Source organism: Lipotes vexillifer, unplaced genomic scaffold (genome assembly GCF_000442215.2).
Source record: "Lipotes vexillifer unplaced genomic scaffold, Lipotes_vexillifer_v1.1 scaffold1014, whole genome shotgun sequence".
NCBI lineage: Eukaryota > Metazoa > Chordata > Mammalia > Artiodactyla > Lipotidae > Lipotes > Lipotes vexillifer.
Window position 1 is genome coordinate 54,623 of NW_006774244.1, and position 17,246 is coordinate 71,868.

The following is a 17,246-nucleotide window of genomic DNA, read 5'->3' on the forward strand; positions in this document are numbered from 1 at the left end:
CTAAAAAAATACTGCTAGCAGTTCAGCCAGGGCTGCTGTGAGCTGGCAAATGTCTTGAGGGGTATAACGGACTGAATTGTGTCTCTCCAAAAGTCCTACGTTGAAGCCCCAGCTCCCAGTGTGACTGTATTTGTAGACAGAGCCTTTAAGGAGGTGATTAACATTAAATAAGGTCACAGGGGCCCTACTCCAATAGGACTAACACAAAGGAGAGGCCATGGGAGGATACAGTGAGAGGTGGGCGTCTGCAGCCAGGAAGGAACAGAGTCCTCACCAAAGACCAAATCTGTCAGCACCTTGATCTTGGACTTTGAACCTCCAGAACTGTGAGAAAATAAACTTCTATTGGGTAAGCCACCAAGTCTGTGGCATCCTGTTGCAGCAGCCAGAGCGGACTAATATAAGGGGAAAAGTGGTGGAAAAGTTGGGTTCGCCTCAGTGAGCTTTCTTTCTAGTTGGGATCTTGGCCTTTCTAGGCCTGGTGTCTTGGCCACTCTGAGCCCACAGTTTTGTCTCCCCAGCCCTTGGACTCTGCCAAAGCTTGGGAAAGGGGTGCAGCCTCTCAGTGGCTTTGACCTGGCTTTTTAGCCTCTCATCCTTGTGCCAATTCCAGCCTGGCAAAGCCTTGAGGGAAAAAGTGCTTCGAGGGTGGCCTGCAAAAGGTTACTCTATCATTACTGGAAATGGAAATCAAACTGGTAGTTCTTAAAACAAGGAACTTACAAATAACAAAATAAAACTGTAGTAGGACTAACACCAATTCTGGCCTCTTTTTATTAATATATTATTCAGTCAACTAGCTATTCAAATGTAGTATCTGCTAGTTTTTGAAATTATCAACCCGACACAATTTTTTCCTCTAAGGATGTCTCAGTTTGGAACCCACACTTTCTAGATCTTTGATAACGTGGAGAACTGACTTCCTAGGTTAGGCGACTACCCTCAAAATGATCAGAACTGCCTGAACTGTTTTTGAAAAAAGAAGTTTAAGAAATTCAAATACTCAGTGGCATCTGAATAAAAAAAATTGTTACATTTAGTGATTGAAAAACAGAATCATGGATGAAACCCAGAGAGCCCTCCAAATCGGGAAGCCTGGTTTCAAGGCCCATACTGTTCCCTGTTAGTGGTGGGGCCCTAGGTGAGTCAGCCACTTGGTGCCTCAGTTTCGTTTTTTTAAAATATCTTTATTGGAGTATAATTGCTTTACAATGGTGTGTTAGTTTCTGCTGTATAACAAAGTGAATCAGCTATACATATACATATATCCCCATATCCCCTCCCTCTCGCGTCTCCCTCCCACCCTCCCTATCCCACCCCTCTAGGTGGTCACAAAGCACTGAGCTGATCTCCCTGTGCCATGCAGCTGCTTCCCACTAGCTATCTATTTCACATTTGGTAGTGTATATAAGTCCATGCCACTCTCTCACTTTGTCCCAGCTTACCCTTCCCCCTCCCCATGTCCTCAAGTCCATTCTCTACGTCTGTGTCTTTAATCCTGTCCCGGTGCCTCAGTTTCTTTAGCTGTATAAAGGGCATAATCACGCTTGTGAAGTGTTCTTGCATTTCCAGAGCACAGCTAATCATTTGCCCTGGGAGCTCCCTCAGCACTGCCGGGGTTAAGCCTTAGCACTGATTGAGGGACAGCGTTCCTAGCTGATGTCCTGGCTTCCTCCAGGGGGTTCTGAGCTCCTGAGGGCAGAGGTCACGTCCTGCCCCTTCTGTCCTCAGTACAGGGCCTCACACAAGGGAGGTACCAAGTACTGTGATGTAACCCCCATGCCACTCGGCACGCCGTGTGCTGGCAGCCTTTCCCCGTGTTCACCGACGTGGCGCACACGCCTCACAGGGCAGGGAAACGGTGTCTGCAGCAGAGTTGGTAAGTGGAGTTGTCACATAACGGGAAATAGTCAGAATCACCCTACAAAGCTCCTTACATGGCCCACAAAGTGCAGTACATATACATCCAATCTAATTCAGTCATCTTTAGGCACCATCATTTTTGAGAATGACAAAGCCAGATGCAAGGAAGGAACCACTGACAGAACCGAAGATCTGGGCATCAAACTCCTCTGCCCTCGTAATCCTACTGAGTCCCTGAAGGGAATGGAGACACGTGGAGATGTCTGGGGAAGGTTTACTCCCCTGGAGCGTGTCCTGTGAAGCCTCGAGGACTCTTACACCTGAGTGAGACTGTCAAGGTTGGGTTCTCAAGTCAGTGACTAGCCTGGCTCCCTCTTTTGAAGACTCCCAGCACACAGTAGCTTGGTAAAGGCTTTGAAAAAGTCCTTGGTATGTTTAACTGGGATACACGCAGTTTTTCAACCTTATTTGACACTGGACCTTGTCCATTCTCTACGTCTGTGTCTTTAATCCTGTCCCGGTGCCTCAGTTTCTTTAGCTGTATAAAGGGCATAATCACGCTTGTGAAGTGTTCTTGCATTTCCAGAGCACAGCTAATCATTTGCCCTGGGAGCTCCCTCAGCACTGCCGGGGTTAAGCCTTAGCACTGATTGAGGGACAGCGTTCCTAGCTGATGTCCTGGCTTCCTCCAGGGGGTTCTGAGCTCCTGAGGGCAGAGGTCACGTCCTGCCCCTTCTGTCCTCAGTACAGGGCCTCACACAAGGGAGGTACCAAGTACTGTGATGTAACCCCCATGCCACTCGGCACGCCGTGTGCTGGCAGCCTTTCCCCGTGTTCACCGACGTGGCGCACACGCCTCACAGGGCAGGGAAACGGTGTCTGCAGCAGAGTTGGTAAGTGGAGTTGTCACATAACGGGAAATAGTCAGAATCACCCTACAAAGCTCCTTACATGGCCCACAAAGTGCAGTACATATACATCCAATCTAATTCAGTCATCTTTAGGCACCATCATTTTTGAGAATGACAAAGCCAGATGCAAGGAAGGAACCACTGACAGAACCGAAGATCTGGGCATCAAACTCCTCTGCCCTCGTAATCCTACTGAGTCCCTGAAGGGAATGGAGACACGTGGAGATGTCTGGGGAAGGTTTACTCCCCTGGAGCGTGTCCTGTGAAGCCTCGAGGACTCTTACACCTGAGTGAGACTGTCAAGGTTGGGTTCTCAAGTCAGTGACTAGCCTGGCTCCCTCTTTTGAAGACTCCCAGCACACAGTAGCTTGGTAAAGGCTTTGAAAAAGTCCTTGGTATGTTTAACTGGGATACACGCAGTTTTTCAACCTTATTTGACACTGGACCTTGATTCCTGTTGGTGTATGATACCTATTAATATTCTGTGGGACATGTTCAATGTGACACGCTGGGAATGCAGCCTTAGAGCTTTTCTGACTTATTTTATAAACAATCCCTAACACAAATATTTATCTGCCTTCAGGGCACAGCAATTAAGAACAACCTAGAATTGGATGAAGAAGGCTGTCAGATTAAAAACAAAATGGACAGCTAACAGCCTGGCGGGAATGGAAAGGACAGAAAACTTAGAGAGCATCCATAGAATTATTTTCAGATATTCAACAAATATTATTGTATGGTACGATCACGGAGGTTTAGAAGAGTAGCAGTCCTTAAGAAAATGTGACATCCTTGGCAAACTTGCTTAAGATGGTAGGAAGACATTTATTATCTTTACCAAGGTTAGAATTTAAAAGTTGGGTATATACAGACAAGATTCATTTGTTGGGAAAATTTATCTCCTCACCGCACAAGATAAGAACTGCAACCCTCTTACCATTCGCTTTCCCAGCTTCCCGCAGTTGTCTTTCCTTCAGATACTGCTCAGATCAGCCTCCTGGACAAAGGCCGAGTCAACCAACTCAAAAAGATTCTTCACGTCCTTCCCACTCCATAAGAATCTGAGTTTTATTTAACCCCAAACAATTTTTTTTTTAAGGAGGAAGGTCTTTCTAATGAGTAAATTTCAAGAGACCAGAACATAAATAAAAGTTTATTTATCTTTTAGGTCATATCCACTTGTGAATCACATTCGGTACACGGATGAGAGACTTTGTTACAGTCCATGTCGTTGGCACCTGCTCCGTGGCCCGAGGCTCGTTGATCGAGGTTGTTCAGCCAGTCTCCTAATGTACAAAAAGCCTCTCCATCAATTTCGTGGGGTTTTTGTTGTTGTTGTTGTTGTTGTTTGTTTGTTTTTGCAGAGAAAGAGAACATTCAAAGGAATTATTCCTGGGAGCAGAAGTGGTCCTCATGCCTTCCACCCTTCCGCTTTCCACTGTGTTTAACATACCGACTATTCTCTTTAAATAACCGTTTTTTCCATCCTTACTCATTGTACTTGGACAGTTTCAACCTGGGGATAATGTTCATCGACTGCAGCTCCTGGAAGAGCAGCTTGCAGGCGTACGGGATGCGCAGGGAGGACACGTGGCAGGATGACTTGCAGAAGTGGCACCTGAAACCCAAGTCAGCTGTGTTAGACGGACAGCAACTCAGAGGTAGAGGCCTGCACACAGGAAGTGAGGATTTGCTCTGAAAATTCCATGACCATCCTATCAAGTTCATTCGTTTTCTATTCCTCAGTGTTCAGTCACGCTATCAATATGTATGTATGTGCCAAATAAAAAGAAGCACATCCAAGGCAGCAAAAGAAAGAACAATACAATATCACTCCCCCAGTTTTAAAAGCATGGAATTTTAATCAGTACTTCCACACTTCTAAAATGCAAAATATCTGCCTATGTATTTATTTTGAATGAGGCCCAGAAATCTGAACCGTCTGAAAGTTACTCAGATTTAGACGTTTTTTTTATTGTTGAAAGAGTTCCAAACCGATTGAATCCATGTTCATGTATTTGAAAAGCACCTACTACTCTATACTATTCTAGACAAGATGCTCAATTTGATTTCTGTCACTGAAATGCTTGAAGTGTGATGGGAAAGAGAAGACTTTCATATAGAAAGGTGGTATCCAATCAAATGCTACCTATTTTTCCAGCACTCTTCAAGCGTAGTTATTTCTCTTAGTCCTGGAAGCCACTGCACTGAACAATGCGCTGGCCCCTGTGCGAAACCAAGGAACCTGTGTGCACGTGCGTGTGCGCGTGCGTGTGCGTATATTCTCATTTAATCCTCACAACAGCACCTGCTCCTGACCACTGTGCCTGCTCTTCCAATTAGGATTTTCTTTTCCTTCAGGAAGAGCCAGTGAACTTTAGTTGTAGTCAATAGCTACAACTAAAGAAGGGTCCCTGGGGAGAAAGTGAATTATTTTCTCAGGTTTCAGACCAAAATAGGAACTTACCCTATACCTCAAGGATCTGGGGCATCTGGGACAATAGGTTTCCAGTAAAAACCCTGAGAATATGTAGAAAACTAGGTCATCCCAGTTAACAGGGGGCAAAATGAGTGCAAGAGGAACAGCAACCAGGGCTTAGAAGAGTCAGTGCTGACTGGGGACTAGAGCGAGACTCCTTAGTGAACGGTAAAGGCCCTTCTGGAGGGCAGTAAGGCAATGTGTGTTAAAAACGTAGACACACATGTTATTTCAGTGAGTGATCACAAAAGTGGCAAGATATGTGCACAAGAATGTTCACGGTCACACTACTTATAACGCACAGTAGCATATGCATACTACTCCAGCATAAAGCAGGAGGTGGCTCATGTGTCCAATAAGCAGTTTGTTCTGTGATTACAGGACATTTATGCAGAAGAATCCTGTGCAGCCATTAAACGTGATGCTGTAGACCCACATTAGTGAAATGTAAAGGTGTCCAGGACACACTGTGGAGTAGAAAAAGCAGTTTGCTAAACAGTGTGATCACAAGGGGGGGGGGTGTGTCCTCAGATGGGTTTCAGTAAATGTATGAAGCCCCAAAATCATATGTAACAAGATTTTTTGGTGTACGTATTCTTACTTTTATACTATTATCAGAATCTCAAAAGGGCTCATAACTGAAAATAAAAAAGGGTACAGGACTACTGGCAAACAGAGATGTCCCCAAGAGAGTCACTAAAATGTTAACAGTGGTCATCTGTGGACGGTAGGAATTTGTGTGACTGTTTGTATTTCGTCTTTACATATGTATCATTAACATTTTTTATAACTTTGAATATTTTACAAAGAGCAGGGATCATTTTCACCACCAGTAAAATAAAGCTTTATTATTTTAGAAAAGAAAAGCATTAAGGCTGAGAATTTGAATGTGGTGGTGACTGAGCACATGCAGACATGAACTTCTTGAGGAGAAGAGTATGGAAAAGGGATGAGCCATGATGGGCCTGTGCTTGTGTCCCCACTCGGGGACTTGCAGAGGCCTTAACGAGCACTGTGGAGATTTGATTCCCTCGACAGTAATAAGAGGAACATGGTGGATGACTTTTTCCTAAAAGATTACCTAAAGACCTCTTTAATGCATTACAGTTTAAGAATTATGTTTTTAATGTGCCTGGGTTGATCTAATTTATCCAGGAATCATGTTCATGCTTTAATTAAACTGGAGAAATGGATTTACCTGGGGCAACTTCTTGCTGATTCTCCTGTCCAGTACATTACCTGGTGACTTCAGTCAAGCTAATCCATTTAAAACTTCCATATGTGCTGATTCATAATCCAGAAAGCCCACTAATCTTCTCTATTATTAAATATTTCTCCATCATTTAAAATGTTCCAATGCATGTATATACATACATATGTGTATATATATATATATATATATATATATATATATATACACAAAAAGAAAAATATTAAAATTTTCACCCTATTTCTGAAAGATTTCCAAAGAAAGAAATTTGACCCAAACAACAATAAAATAAACTGATTTTTTAGGGAAAAGCAGCAAAAGAAGGAGGCTGTGGCTTCACATGAGGAATGACTGTCCAGTAAAACATCCTCTACAAGCTAATTATCTTAATAGGGATTTTCTTCTCTCAGCAGTTTTCCTCTCTTTTGTGACTTATGCCCTCCATGTCTTCTGCAGAACAACAGTCTTGCTGTAAACATCCCCATAGCAATGCCTTACTAATGTGCAAATCACTGACAAAAGGCCAGTTTCAAGGTTCTGAACTGCTCTAATTACTCAGCCTCCATTGTGCTGTTCATTAAAGACGGACTTCCTCCAACAAACGCCCGTGCTCCCTCCCACACAACCCATCACACATGATCAGGTAACCACGGGAAAATGACAGCATCATTATGCTCCTCTGCCAGAAAGCAGCACGAGCAGGCTGCTAGACTACCAGACTGGATGAGGATTTTTTTCTGTTGGCAACAAGGGTATAAGTAGGCCACTCAAAATCAGACATATGGTATATCCAGGTCTGTTTAATTACAGTAAAGACCCTTAAACAGTGTAACCTGATTTAGTCCTCTTTCAAAGGATTTCAAATACAATATACATTGAACACATGAGCTTCAAAATCAGGCACTGCCATCAGATGATCTCTAAATGAGACAGAAAGGAAGCAGGAAAGGAGATATGAATTTAACAGAATAATGTTGGGATCAATTACAGTTTATGTGAGTTTCCCTGAGTATTCAGAGGAAGAGAGGGGAAGGTTTTCAAAGTGCATGAAGGAAGCTGGTCTACTGCTTCCTTTCTTTTTCCCTCTCTCTTTCTCCCTCTCTCTCTCTTTCTTCTTCCGTTAGGGGGCATGGGAGGGAATGTGAGGAGAATGGAGAAGAGAAGGAAACTCTTTTTGAAGTTTCATGATCCCTATTCTTAATAAAATGACTCCTCTGTACCATCTTTTCAAAATAAATTACTTAAAAATCCTTGAGCCAACTTTGAAGACCTAAGACCTAGGTTCCAGGCACCTTCCTATTATACTTTTTTGTTGCCGTTGTTACACAACCAGGACAATAAAATGCAAACTCAATATGCATTTCAAAAGACAAAAACGACATCTCAGAATTGAAACATCTGCTCCATGTCACTGATATAAGAAACACCCAGGCTTATGCTTAGAATAATGTCACCTCATCCCTACCACCTTATGAAAGGAACAAACTGCAAATAGCCACCTCTTGCGTTAGTTTTTTAAATGAAACTATTTCTTCACAGACAAGAAGAAACAGACAACGATTTCTTCTCATTAACTCTTCTACACCAAAAAAATCATAAAATAATTGGCTAAAGGGTTTTGTCATTTAACTAGCAAGGTGTATACTGTGTTCTAAGAAGCTCACTCATTCCGACTCTTGATTTGCTTTCATTCGCCAAGGAACTGGCAGCGTTAAGATGGCAAAAAGTTGGGGCTCTCTCTGGAAGGAGGCTTTGATGGGGGGCTCGATGGGAAGAAGGTGGCCCCTGTATTCCTCAGACTCTGGCAATGAACGCTCATCTGGGCCTAACCCTGTCCTTCTGAGGATGCCCCACCCCCACCCAGGGAAAAGGGGCTCTGGGAGGGTGGGTGAGGGCTGATGAGGGAGTTGAGGCTATTTCCTGAACCTGCAGCATCTGCCTTATATACCTGTTAGACCTCATCTCTGATGGAAGAGTGAGTAGAGACTGGGAAACTACCAGCCCTCCTGCCTACAGGAGTACTTCAGGGCTCTCCTGGATCATGACTAACCCTAAAGAGAGCAGCTGCCCTTTGGTGGTAGAGTGGAACCATTACGAGGAAGAAAGGTGTTCTAACTATACAAACACCAACAAAAAAATATGTAGCAACATCTTTTAAGCTGGCCTTTGTGTACTGAGCTCTACACAGAAATTACAAACTTTATGAGTTACATAATTTACCTATTGACAATCCTAAGCAATTATATTTTATTTAGCATCAACCAGGTCACAGCCTGGAGAAGCAGGGGTAAACAAGACAGACTGGAGTTAGAATGAGCTAGAAGATAAGCTCCCTGTGAGCAGCCATTCATCCGTCTTACTCCCCACTGTATTTCTGGGGCCTAGAACAGTGTCTGAACTTAGCAGATTCTTACTAAATGTTTGTTGAGTGAATGACTGAGACAGACATGGTCTCTGTCTCCATGGAATTCACAGTCCAAGTGTAAAGCAGAGAGAGTACAGACAACGTCCTGGCTCTGTCACCAACTTGCTATAAGAGCTGGGGCAACATACCTGGTTCTTCGGGCTTGAGGTTCAACGAGGGCATTCAACACAGTCTTCTATTAAAGGCTGCCAGTTAAAATATGCTGTAATTCTGAATCTGCTAGTATTTTTACAGATAAATAGTGTTATAAAAGGTACTCGAGATAATATTAAAAAGAAAATAAAGTCTCCTTGGGAGCTTAAACTCTAGTGGCTGTAGACAGCAGAACATTAGGCAGACAAACTAAGCATGTACATACAGAATCCCCAATTCCAGGAATGTCTGGATGGGGAAGGCTGGAGAATACGTGGGTATGATCCAAACTCGGAGCTGTGATTTAAGAGGCAAGGGATGTGGTATGAGAGACATGTGGTATCCACTTACCAGCCGGAGTACCCAAGAAGTCCGCACTGCCCACAGACATCAACCTCAAAGGCATCACTTGAAATCATCAGTCTCTCTAGTAAAAGCATACTTGCTCCATAACCGATTAAACAGTCACGTTCCATTTCTCCAAGACGCAAACCACCATCACGAGATCGACCTTCAGTAGGCTGCCTTCGAAACAAGTTAGATAAATGTGTTATTATTATACTAAACAAAGAGGCAGCATCACATGCTAGCTAAGATCTTGCACAAGGCTTCAGAGTGGGCTCACCGGGATTCAAACTGCTTTGAGACAGTGACCAAAAGCAGGCTGCTCAGCCTCTCAGCCTCATTTGTAAAGCGCATGTTAGACAACCTATCCCAAAGAGGCTCAAAGAAGAGATGTAACACTAGTGGTTGCTATTATTATTATTAGATAGAAATAATAATTACATAATATTCTGTGATATAATAAATTAATATATAATCATATAAAACAGCAGTGCTAGCATTATTATTACCATCACTTTCATCCTTATTAGCACAGTACAGTCCTCAAATCAGGGTACAATGTCTTTTGAGTACTTTCAAAGATGTCTCAGTTCTCTGTTATTTAAAGGCAGAAAAACTAAGCAGAACGCACTATGGAAGAAACGTGGGCCCCCAGTTGTTATTGCCAGGGCTCCAGGAAAGAGCTTTACTATTAAGAAATAAATTGAGCATGGAAAGAAGCAAAGAGAGTTTTATAAAATTTGGAATAGATCAGGAATCATCTGGAAGGATGGAGTACCTGAGCCAGATGGGAGGTTCCCCAGAGACTGGGAAAGTTCTGTGTGTCCCATTAAGGTCATTCCTTCTTGTATGAGAACTGGGAAGCTATTAGCCCCCTGAATGGACTCCCTATGGTTTATGTATCTGCTGGGCTTGAGAATACTTTAAAAGGTTAGGAATCCAAGACCCAGAGATGTAGGTAAAATTAGGGGATTCTGAAACAACTCAGGCAAACCCACCTAGATCCCACCTAGGTACTGATGACAGAAATTATTTAAAAAAAAAAAAAAGTAAAGAAAAGAAAGAGAAAAAGAAAAAAGAAAAAAGCAAGCTCCCTGGCTGGTTGATTTTTGGAGTGACAGTCCTTAGAGGTAGTCTGAGCAGGGGTGGACTGTAAACCTCTTGTTTGCTTCATTCTGTAGCATTTTTAATCTTTGTTGTTGCCTCCAGTTTCCCAAAGAGTTAAGAAGGTAAACACAGTGTACACCAGCACATGCTGAAATGTTACCTTCTGTTGTTGAAAGTTACAATGGGAAATCAAATCGTAGATTATTTGTTGAAAGAAAAAACTACCTATGAAAAACTTACAAATAGGTCTAAATGAACACATTATAGTAGCCACTTCATAACTGAGCACAATATCTATGTTTTGATCTAGGGTGGGAGTCGGGGGCATCCCTACACCTGTGGTCACTGGACAAGTGAAGGGGGTCTGATCACATGTGGGCAGAACCCAAAACTTGGATTTTAACCAACTGAGATCACAGACTACAAATACACTCCAGGCAGATTCATATGGAATACACAAAAGTAATTCTAAAGCAGCAACGTTTTTTACACAACAAGGCAAAAAATAGGAAACGTATTTTGAAATATGTTACTCTGAAATAGTTTATTTTGTTGTTGTTGTTTTGTTGCTTTTTTTGGCCGTGCCGCACAGCCTGTGGGATCTTAGTTCCCAGACTAGGGATCCAACCCAGGCCCTAGGCAGTGCAAGCGTGGAGTCCTAACCACCGGAGAATTCCCTGAAATAGTTTTTGGATGTTGTAACTGAAATGGAAGTTCTGGAGGGGCCAGCATTCAGGGGAGAGTTGCAGTGCCAGGTCAGAGTGGGCAGGGAACTGGATATTTGTTGAGCCTCTCCCACGAATTGGCACTGTGTACATTCTATTTTAAAACATCTGACATTCACCAGCACACTGCAAAGTGGGAATTACTGTCTCCACTTCATATACAGGAAAAACTGAAGCTGAGAGGAGCTAAGTGATGTGTCCAAGGCTGGTGGAAGTGGTATAAGGTGGAGATGAGTTCGCATCCATGTCTGTCTGTCTCCCCAGGCCCACCCTCTCTGGCAACCTCGGCACTACTGCCAGATTGAGCCGGGTAAGTCTCTGTGATGAGAACTGGCCTGTGCATTGTAGGATGTTCAGCAGCACCCCTGGTCTCCACCCACTGGATGCCAGTAGCTTCCTCGCCACCCGCCAGTTGTGACATCCCAAAATGTCTTCAGACATTGTCAAATGTCCCCTGGGAGGCACAATCGCCCCTGGGTGAGAACCACTGCCCTAGACCCTGCTTCTCCAACTGCAAGATGTAGTACTAAGAACATGTGAAACCTAGTATTTATAATTCCCTTTCCCAACAACTGTACCCATTCATCAACACACAGACATTGTGCTTGGAATTGAGGACACACTGGTGAAAGGGCACATGTGGACCTTAACCTCCCAGAGCTTATTCTAACAAGCATGCAAGCACAGGTGCCTTATGCTCCAGTAACAGTTTTAAAAAATGACAGTTGTGGCCTCACTACCAAATAACATATGTATGTGTTTTCTGGGTACACATGGAGCATGCAGGTGTATCGATATGTGTTCATGTAAAGTGTACCTACATTCCTATATTTGAACCTTGTAAAATAGGACCATATTTAAACTGGTGCATAAATGCAATGACTCTGTTAGGAGACTACTGGCAAGACCCACGGTGGGCTTGCTCTTGCACCTATGAATTGATTTTTAATTGGCTGCTATTTTTTCATTTTAATCAGACATATGTGATTTTTGATGCCTAAAACCCCACATTTTGACATCTGCCTACTGCTATATCCGAGAAATGCAAGGTAGACTAACCACATTATAAATGCTTTTTTCTTACCTGGTAAGGACAGCTCGCGGTCCCCGGGCCCGGGCATGCATCTTATCGAGCACCATGTGTTTCAGTTTCTGATAGTACACGGGGCCAAAATAGATGTATGCTTCCAAGGGTTCACTGCAAGAAAGGTCAGAGTTTTAGGTTAAGAAACTAAGTTTGGGCTAACAAGAGACAGTCTTTTCTAGGACTCATCACTGGCAGGCCCTTATTTGTTTATGAACAAGTTTATGACTGAATGAATGGAAGAGAGTGATTTTCAGTCTGCAGTGAACAAATATGCTAGAACTGAAAATATTAAAGTACCATGGATGCAATAAAAGATGTACTGTTCAATTAAGAAATAAAAATTTATGAACACTGGGGTGCATTATCTTTTCGAATTAGTGTTTTTGTTTTTTTTGGATATATACCCAGGAGTGGAATTGCTGGGTCATATGGTAATTCTATTTTTAGTTTTTCAAGAAACCTCCGTACTGTTTTCCACAGTGGCTGCACCAATTTACATTCCCACCAACAGTGTATGAGGGTTCCCTTTTCTCTACATCCTCGCCAACATTTGTTATTTGTGTTCTTTTTGATGACAGCCATTCTGACAGGTGTGAGGTGATTCTCGCTGTAGTTTTGATTTGCATTTCCCTAATGATTAGCGACGTTGAGCATCTTTTCATGTGCCTGGTGGCCATCTGCATGTGCTCTTTGGAGAAATGTCTATTCAGTTCTTCTGCCCATTTTTAAATCGGGTTTTTGCTTTTTTTGATGTTGAGTTGTATGAGTTGATTTTATGTTTTGGATATTAACCCCTTATCGGTCATATCATTTGCAAATATCTTCTCCCATTCAGTAGGTTTTCTTTCCGTTTTGTTGATGGTTTCTTTTGCTGTGCAAAAGCTTTTCAGTTTAATTAGGTCCCATTTGTTTATTTTTGCTTTTGTTTGCTTTAGAAGACGAATTCAAAAAAATATTGCTGCAATTTATGTCATAGAGTGTTTTGCCTACGTTTCCTCTAGAAGTTTTATAGTATCTAGTCTTACATTTAAGTCTTTGATCTATTGAGTTTTTTTTCCATTGAGTTTATTTTTGTATGTGTTAAAGAATGTTCTAATTTCATTCTTTTTTATGTAGCTATCCAGTTTCCCCAGCACCACTTACTGAACAGACTGTCTTTTCTCCACTGTATATTCTTGCCTCCTCTGTCATAGATTAATTAACCCTAAGTGTGTAGATTTATTTCTGGGCTTTCTATCCTGTTCCATTGATCTGTGTGTCTGTTTTTGTGCCAGTACCATAATGTTTTGATTATGGCAGCTTTGTACTATAGGCTGAAGTCAGGGAGCACGATTCTTCCAGCTCTGTTCTTCTTTCTCAAGATTTTTTTTGGCTATTTGGGGTCTTTTGTGTTTCCATACAAATTTTTAAATTATTTACAATTGCCAAGGTATGGAAGCAATCTAAGTGTCCATCAACAGATGAATGGATATGTGGTGTATGTGTGTGTGTGTGTGTGTATACATATATTTGTATATATATATGTATGTGTATGTATATATATATACACACACACGCGCGCGCGCGCGCACACACACACACACACACACACAATGGAATACTACTCAGCCATAAAAGAGAATGAAATTTTGCCATCTGCAGCAACATGGATGGACTTGGAGGGCATTATGCTAAGTGAAATAAGTCAGACAAAGACAAACACTGGATGATATCACTTAATGTGGAATCTAAAAAATACAACAAATTAGTGAATAAAACAAAAAAGAAGGAGACTCACAGATATAGAGAACAAACAAGTGGTTACCAGTGGGGAAAGGGAAGGGGTAGGGGCAATATGGGGGTAGGAAAAAAGGGTTATTATGGGATTATATGAAATCATGTGTGAAACTTTTGAAAACTGTAAAGTACCATAGAATTTAAAGAATCGTTCATTCAATTAAAAAAATAGTGAAAAAAAATTTAAACAGGTTGTGAAACAGTGTGAACAAGACAGTCCCTCCTTCACTGCTGCCACCCTTGTCAGGCCACCATCCTTTCTTGCCTGGACTACTGCAGACAATCCTCCAGTTGGCCTCCTTGCTTCCACTCTTATCCTTCAACAATCTATTCTTCACACAACAAGCCAGAGTGATTCCTTCTAAATCATAAATCATAGCAGGTCATTTTTCTGCTCTAAAATCCCAATGGTTTCCCATTACATTACATTTCTGCATCACCCAAATATTGTGTCATGGCCACAAGGTGTAAAACAACCTGGCTCCTGTCCACCTGACTCATTTGCTATTACCCTTCCTCACCGCTCATTCTACTCCAGCAGCACTGGCCTCTTCATTGTTCCTCAAATGTAGCAAGCCCGTCTGCCCCAGGGCCTTTGCGCTTACTGTCAGCTCTGCCTGAAACATTCTTCCACCAGGTATTCACATGGCCCTGCCAAACCCTTCACCTCCTCCAAGAGGTGCACCCCAATCACATTCTCTAGAGGTGCCTTCCTCCCACCCCAGCATCACAGTGCCAGTGCAGTCTCAACTCTCACCTTGGTTTTATGTTCTTCAGAGCACTTGTCACCATTTGCTATTAAAGTACACATTTGTTATTTCTCTAATTATTGCCTGTTTTCCCCAGAAGAAGTAAATGCCGGAGAATAAGCACTTCATCTCCTTGTCACTGTGGCCCCTGCACTAATGACCCTGCCTGGCACACAACAGATACTCAGTAAACGTCTGTCACAGAGCTGACTCATAAGCCTTTAGAAAATCCGTAGTAAGAGTTTAAAAAGAGAGTGAATATTTAAGTGCTTTGACAGTGGAAAGCTTTTTTTTTAATATAAATTTATTTATTTATCTTTGGCTGCGTTGGGTCTTCGTTGATGGGCGTGGGCTTTCTCTAGCTGCGGCGAGTGGGGGCTACTCTTCGTTGCGGTGCACGGGCTTCTCATTGCGGTGGCTTCTCTTGTTGCGGAGCACGGGCTCAAGGTGCACGGGCTTCAGTAGTTGCGGTGCATGGGCTCAGTAGTTGTGGCTTGAAGGCTCTAGAGCACAGGCTCAGTAGTTGTGGCGCACAGGCTTGGCTGCTCCGAGGCATGTGGGATCTTCCCAGACCAGGGGTTGCACCCGCGTCTCCTGCATTGGCAGGCAGATTCTTAACCACTGCGCCTCCAGGGAAGTCCCTGCATAAAGTCCCTGAGATAAAGACCTCTTTATCTCAGTTTTCTTAGTTGTACAACAAGGGGGTCAGACTAAGGTTCTTTCCAGTTTTAATAATAAATGATTCTAATTCCTCCACTGTATGGCTGCTCATAGTAGAATTTCTAGAACTCTGTCACCTAATGCCATTCTATCATTAACTGAATAAAGCCAGATGCAAGTTTTCCTCCTAGCTATGCTCGAAAATGTGACAAGGGACGAAAGCTGGTGGGTGAATATGTTTGTAAGCCCTTTATGAAACTTTCAACTAACAAGCTAAAGTAGTGTTTCTCAAACTTTGCAACTGAGATGAATGGCAAAGAAATGAGAACACTTATTGGCTGGGGGCACTGGGGAAGGTGGTGCAGACAGAGCCTACAGCTGTCCACAGGAAGCAGAGCACAACCCATCCAAATCTTCCAGTAAAATTATGTTCAGAAGGTCCACCAAATTGGTTCACTGGATTTGCATACTTTCTGGTCAACTACTGCATTATTTCTGGATGAGAAGCAAAGACTAAAATGATCAGTTTAGCAGTGATAACTGGTTTTTGTGAAATGGACCTTAGTTACTTCACTGAATCATTTTTGAAATGGACCATCACTCTTTTCCTGTAATGCGATTTCCTATAACACCTCAACTATGGTACACCTAAAGAAATCCACATTATTACAGTCTAGATAGGTCATTTGAGAAAGCAGGCAATATTTTTAACAGATACAGATTTTGGCCATTTTCATCATATCTGGATAGTCTATTTGCAGCACTAACATCAAGCTCTGTGTTTTCACACATGGTTCCACGCTGAGTTTCACTTGTGCTCAAGCAGTTTGAAACCTCAGAAGAACGGTATAAATGCTATGTCCCAGAGTTTTATCTGGCATAAAATATGTAAGTGGGTCTTAATTTATGCAACTGATTTGATCCTTTAAAACCATGTGTGAGTCAAGTTTGAAAACCTGATCATTCAGGGTAACCTCAGGGACATCTGTTTCTCCAGGGAACCAGGAAGACCCAGCGCTCTGCTGTGTCTCCCTTCAGGCTGCTTTCCAGCCTCCCCTCAGACTGCAGCCACTGCCTCTTCCACTTCCCTGAACCTCCCAAGCTCTTCCCCTTGTAAGGTGTTCAACACGCTTCTTCCCTGCACGAAACACTCTCCAAATGTCTCTTCTCATCCTTCGTATCTCCACTGAAATAGCCACCTCCTCACAGGGGTCTTCTAACCTATTCTTTGGTTTCATTTTGGTGAGAGCTATTTGTACTTGTGTTGATTTGTTTTTCATTCCTTTATTCAACAAACATTTATGGAGTGCCCACTGTATGTCAGGCTCTGCACTAGACACTGGAAATAAAACAGTAAACAAAACAGACAAGCCCTGCTCTCATGTAGGTTACATTCCCATTGGAGAGACAGATAATGATATTATATGTTATTATTACATTACTTGATAATGATGAATGCTACAGAGAAAAATACAGCAGGAAATGGGCAACACTGAGCTGTGGTTTTAAAGTAAGTAGTCAGGGTAGGCCCTGCTGAGAAGTTACCTTTTGTCTTATTTTTTAATATCTAGTAACAAATCTCAGTGGTCAGCCCCATAGGTCAGGGACCATGTCTATTTTGTTCACTGTTACATACTTAGTACCTAGCACATGTTAGGTGTTTAACACGTCATTGGTGAATGAATGCGCAAATGTTACGCCTCAGGCTACCTGTCAGAGCACTAAGTATCTGATATTCATCATAGTAGTGCAGAGAAAGGCCAACAGTTAAAGAGAT

The 17,246-nt window shown here is 42.5% G+C and overlaps 1 protein-coding gene across 2 annotated transcripts in view; it reads right to left on the reverse strand.

The window, feature by feature from the left end:
* Positions 1–4,115: 4,115 nt before the first annotated feature.
* Positions 4,116–17,246, reverse strand: part of POLR3B (RNA polymerase III subunit B) — a 126,028-nt gene continuing 112,897 nt past the window's right edge. Inside the window, exons 26-28 of one of the 2 annotated variants that reach the window (XM_007449042.1) lie at positions 12,282–12,395; positions 9,372–9,545; positions 4,116–4,392 (exon numbers count right to left, since the gene is read on the reverse strand). In XM_007449042.1, the coding sequence (XP_007449104.1) occupies positions 4,263–4,392; positions 9,372–9,545; positions 12,282–12,395 (418 nt within the window). In that variant the 3' untranslated portion in view covers positions 4,116–4,262. The remainder of the gene's footprint in view (positions 4,393–9,371; positions 9,546–12,281; positions 12,396–17,246) is intronic. The other variant, XM_007449043.1, reaches the window with a different exon arrangement.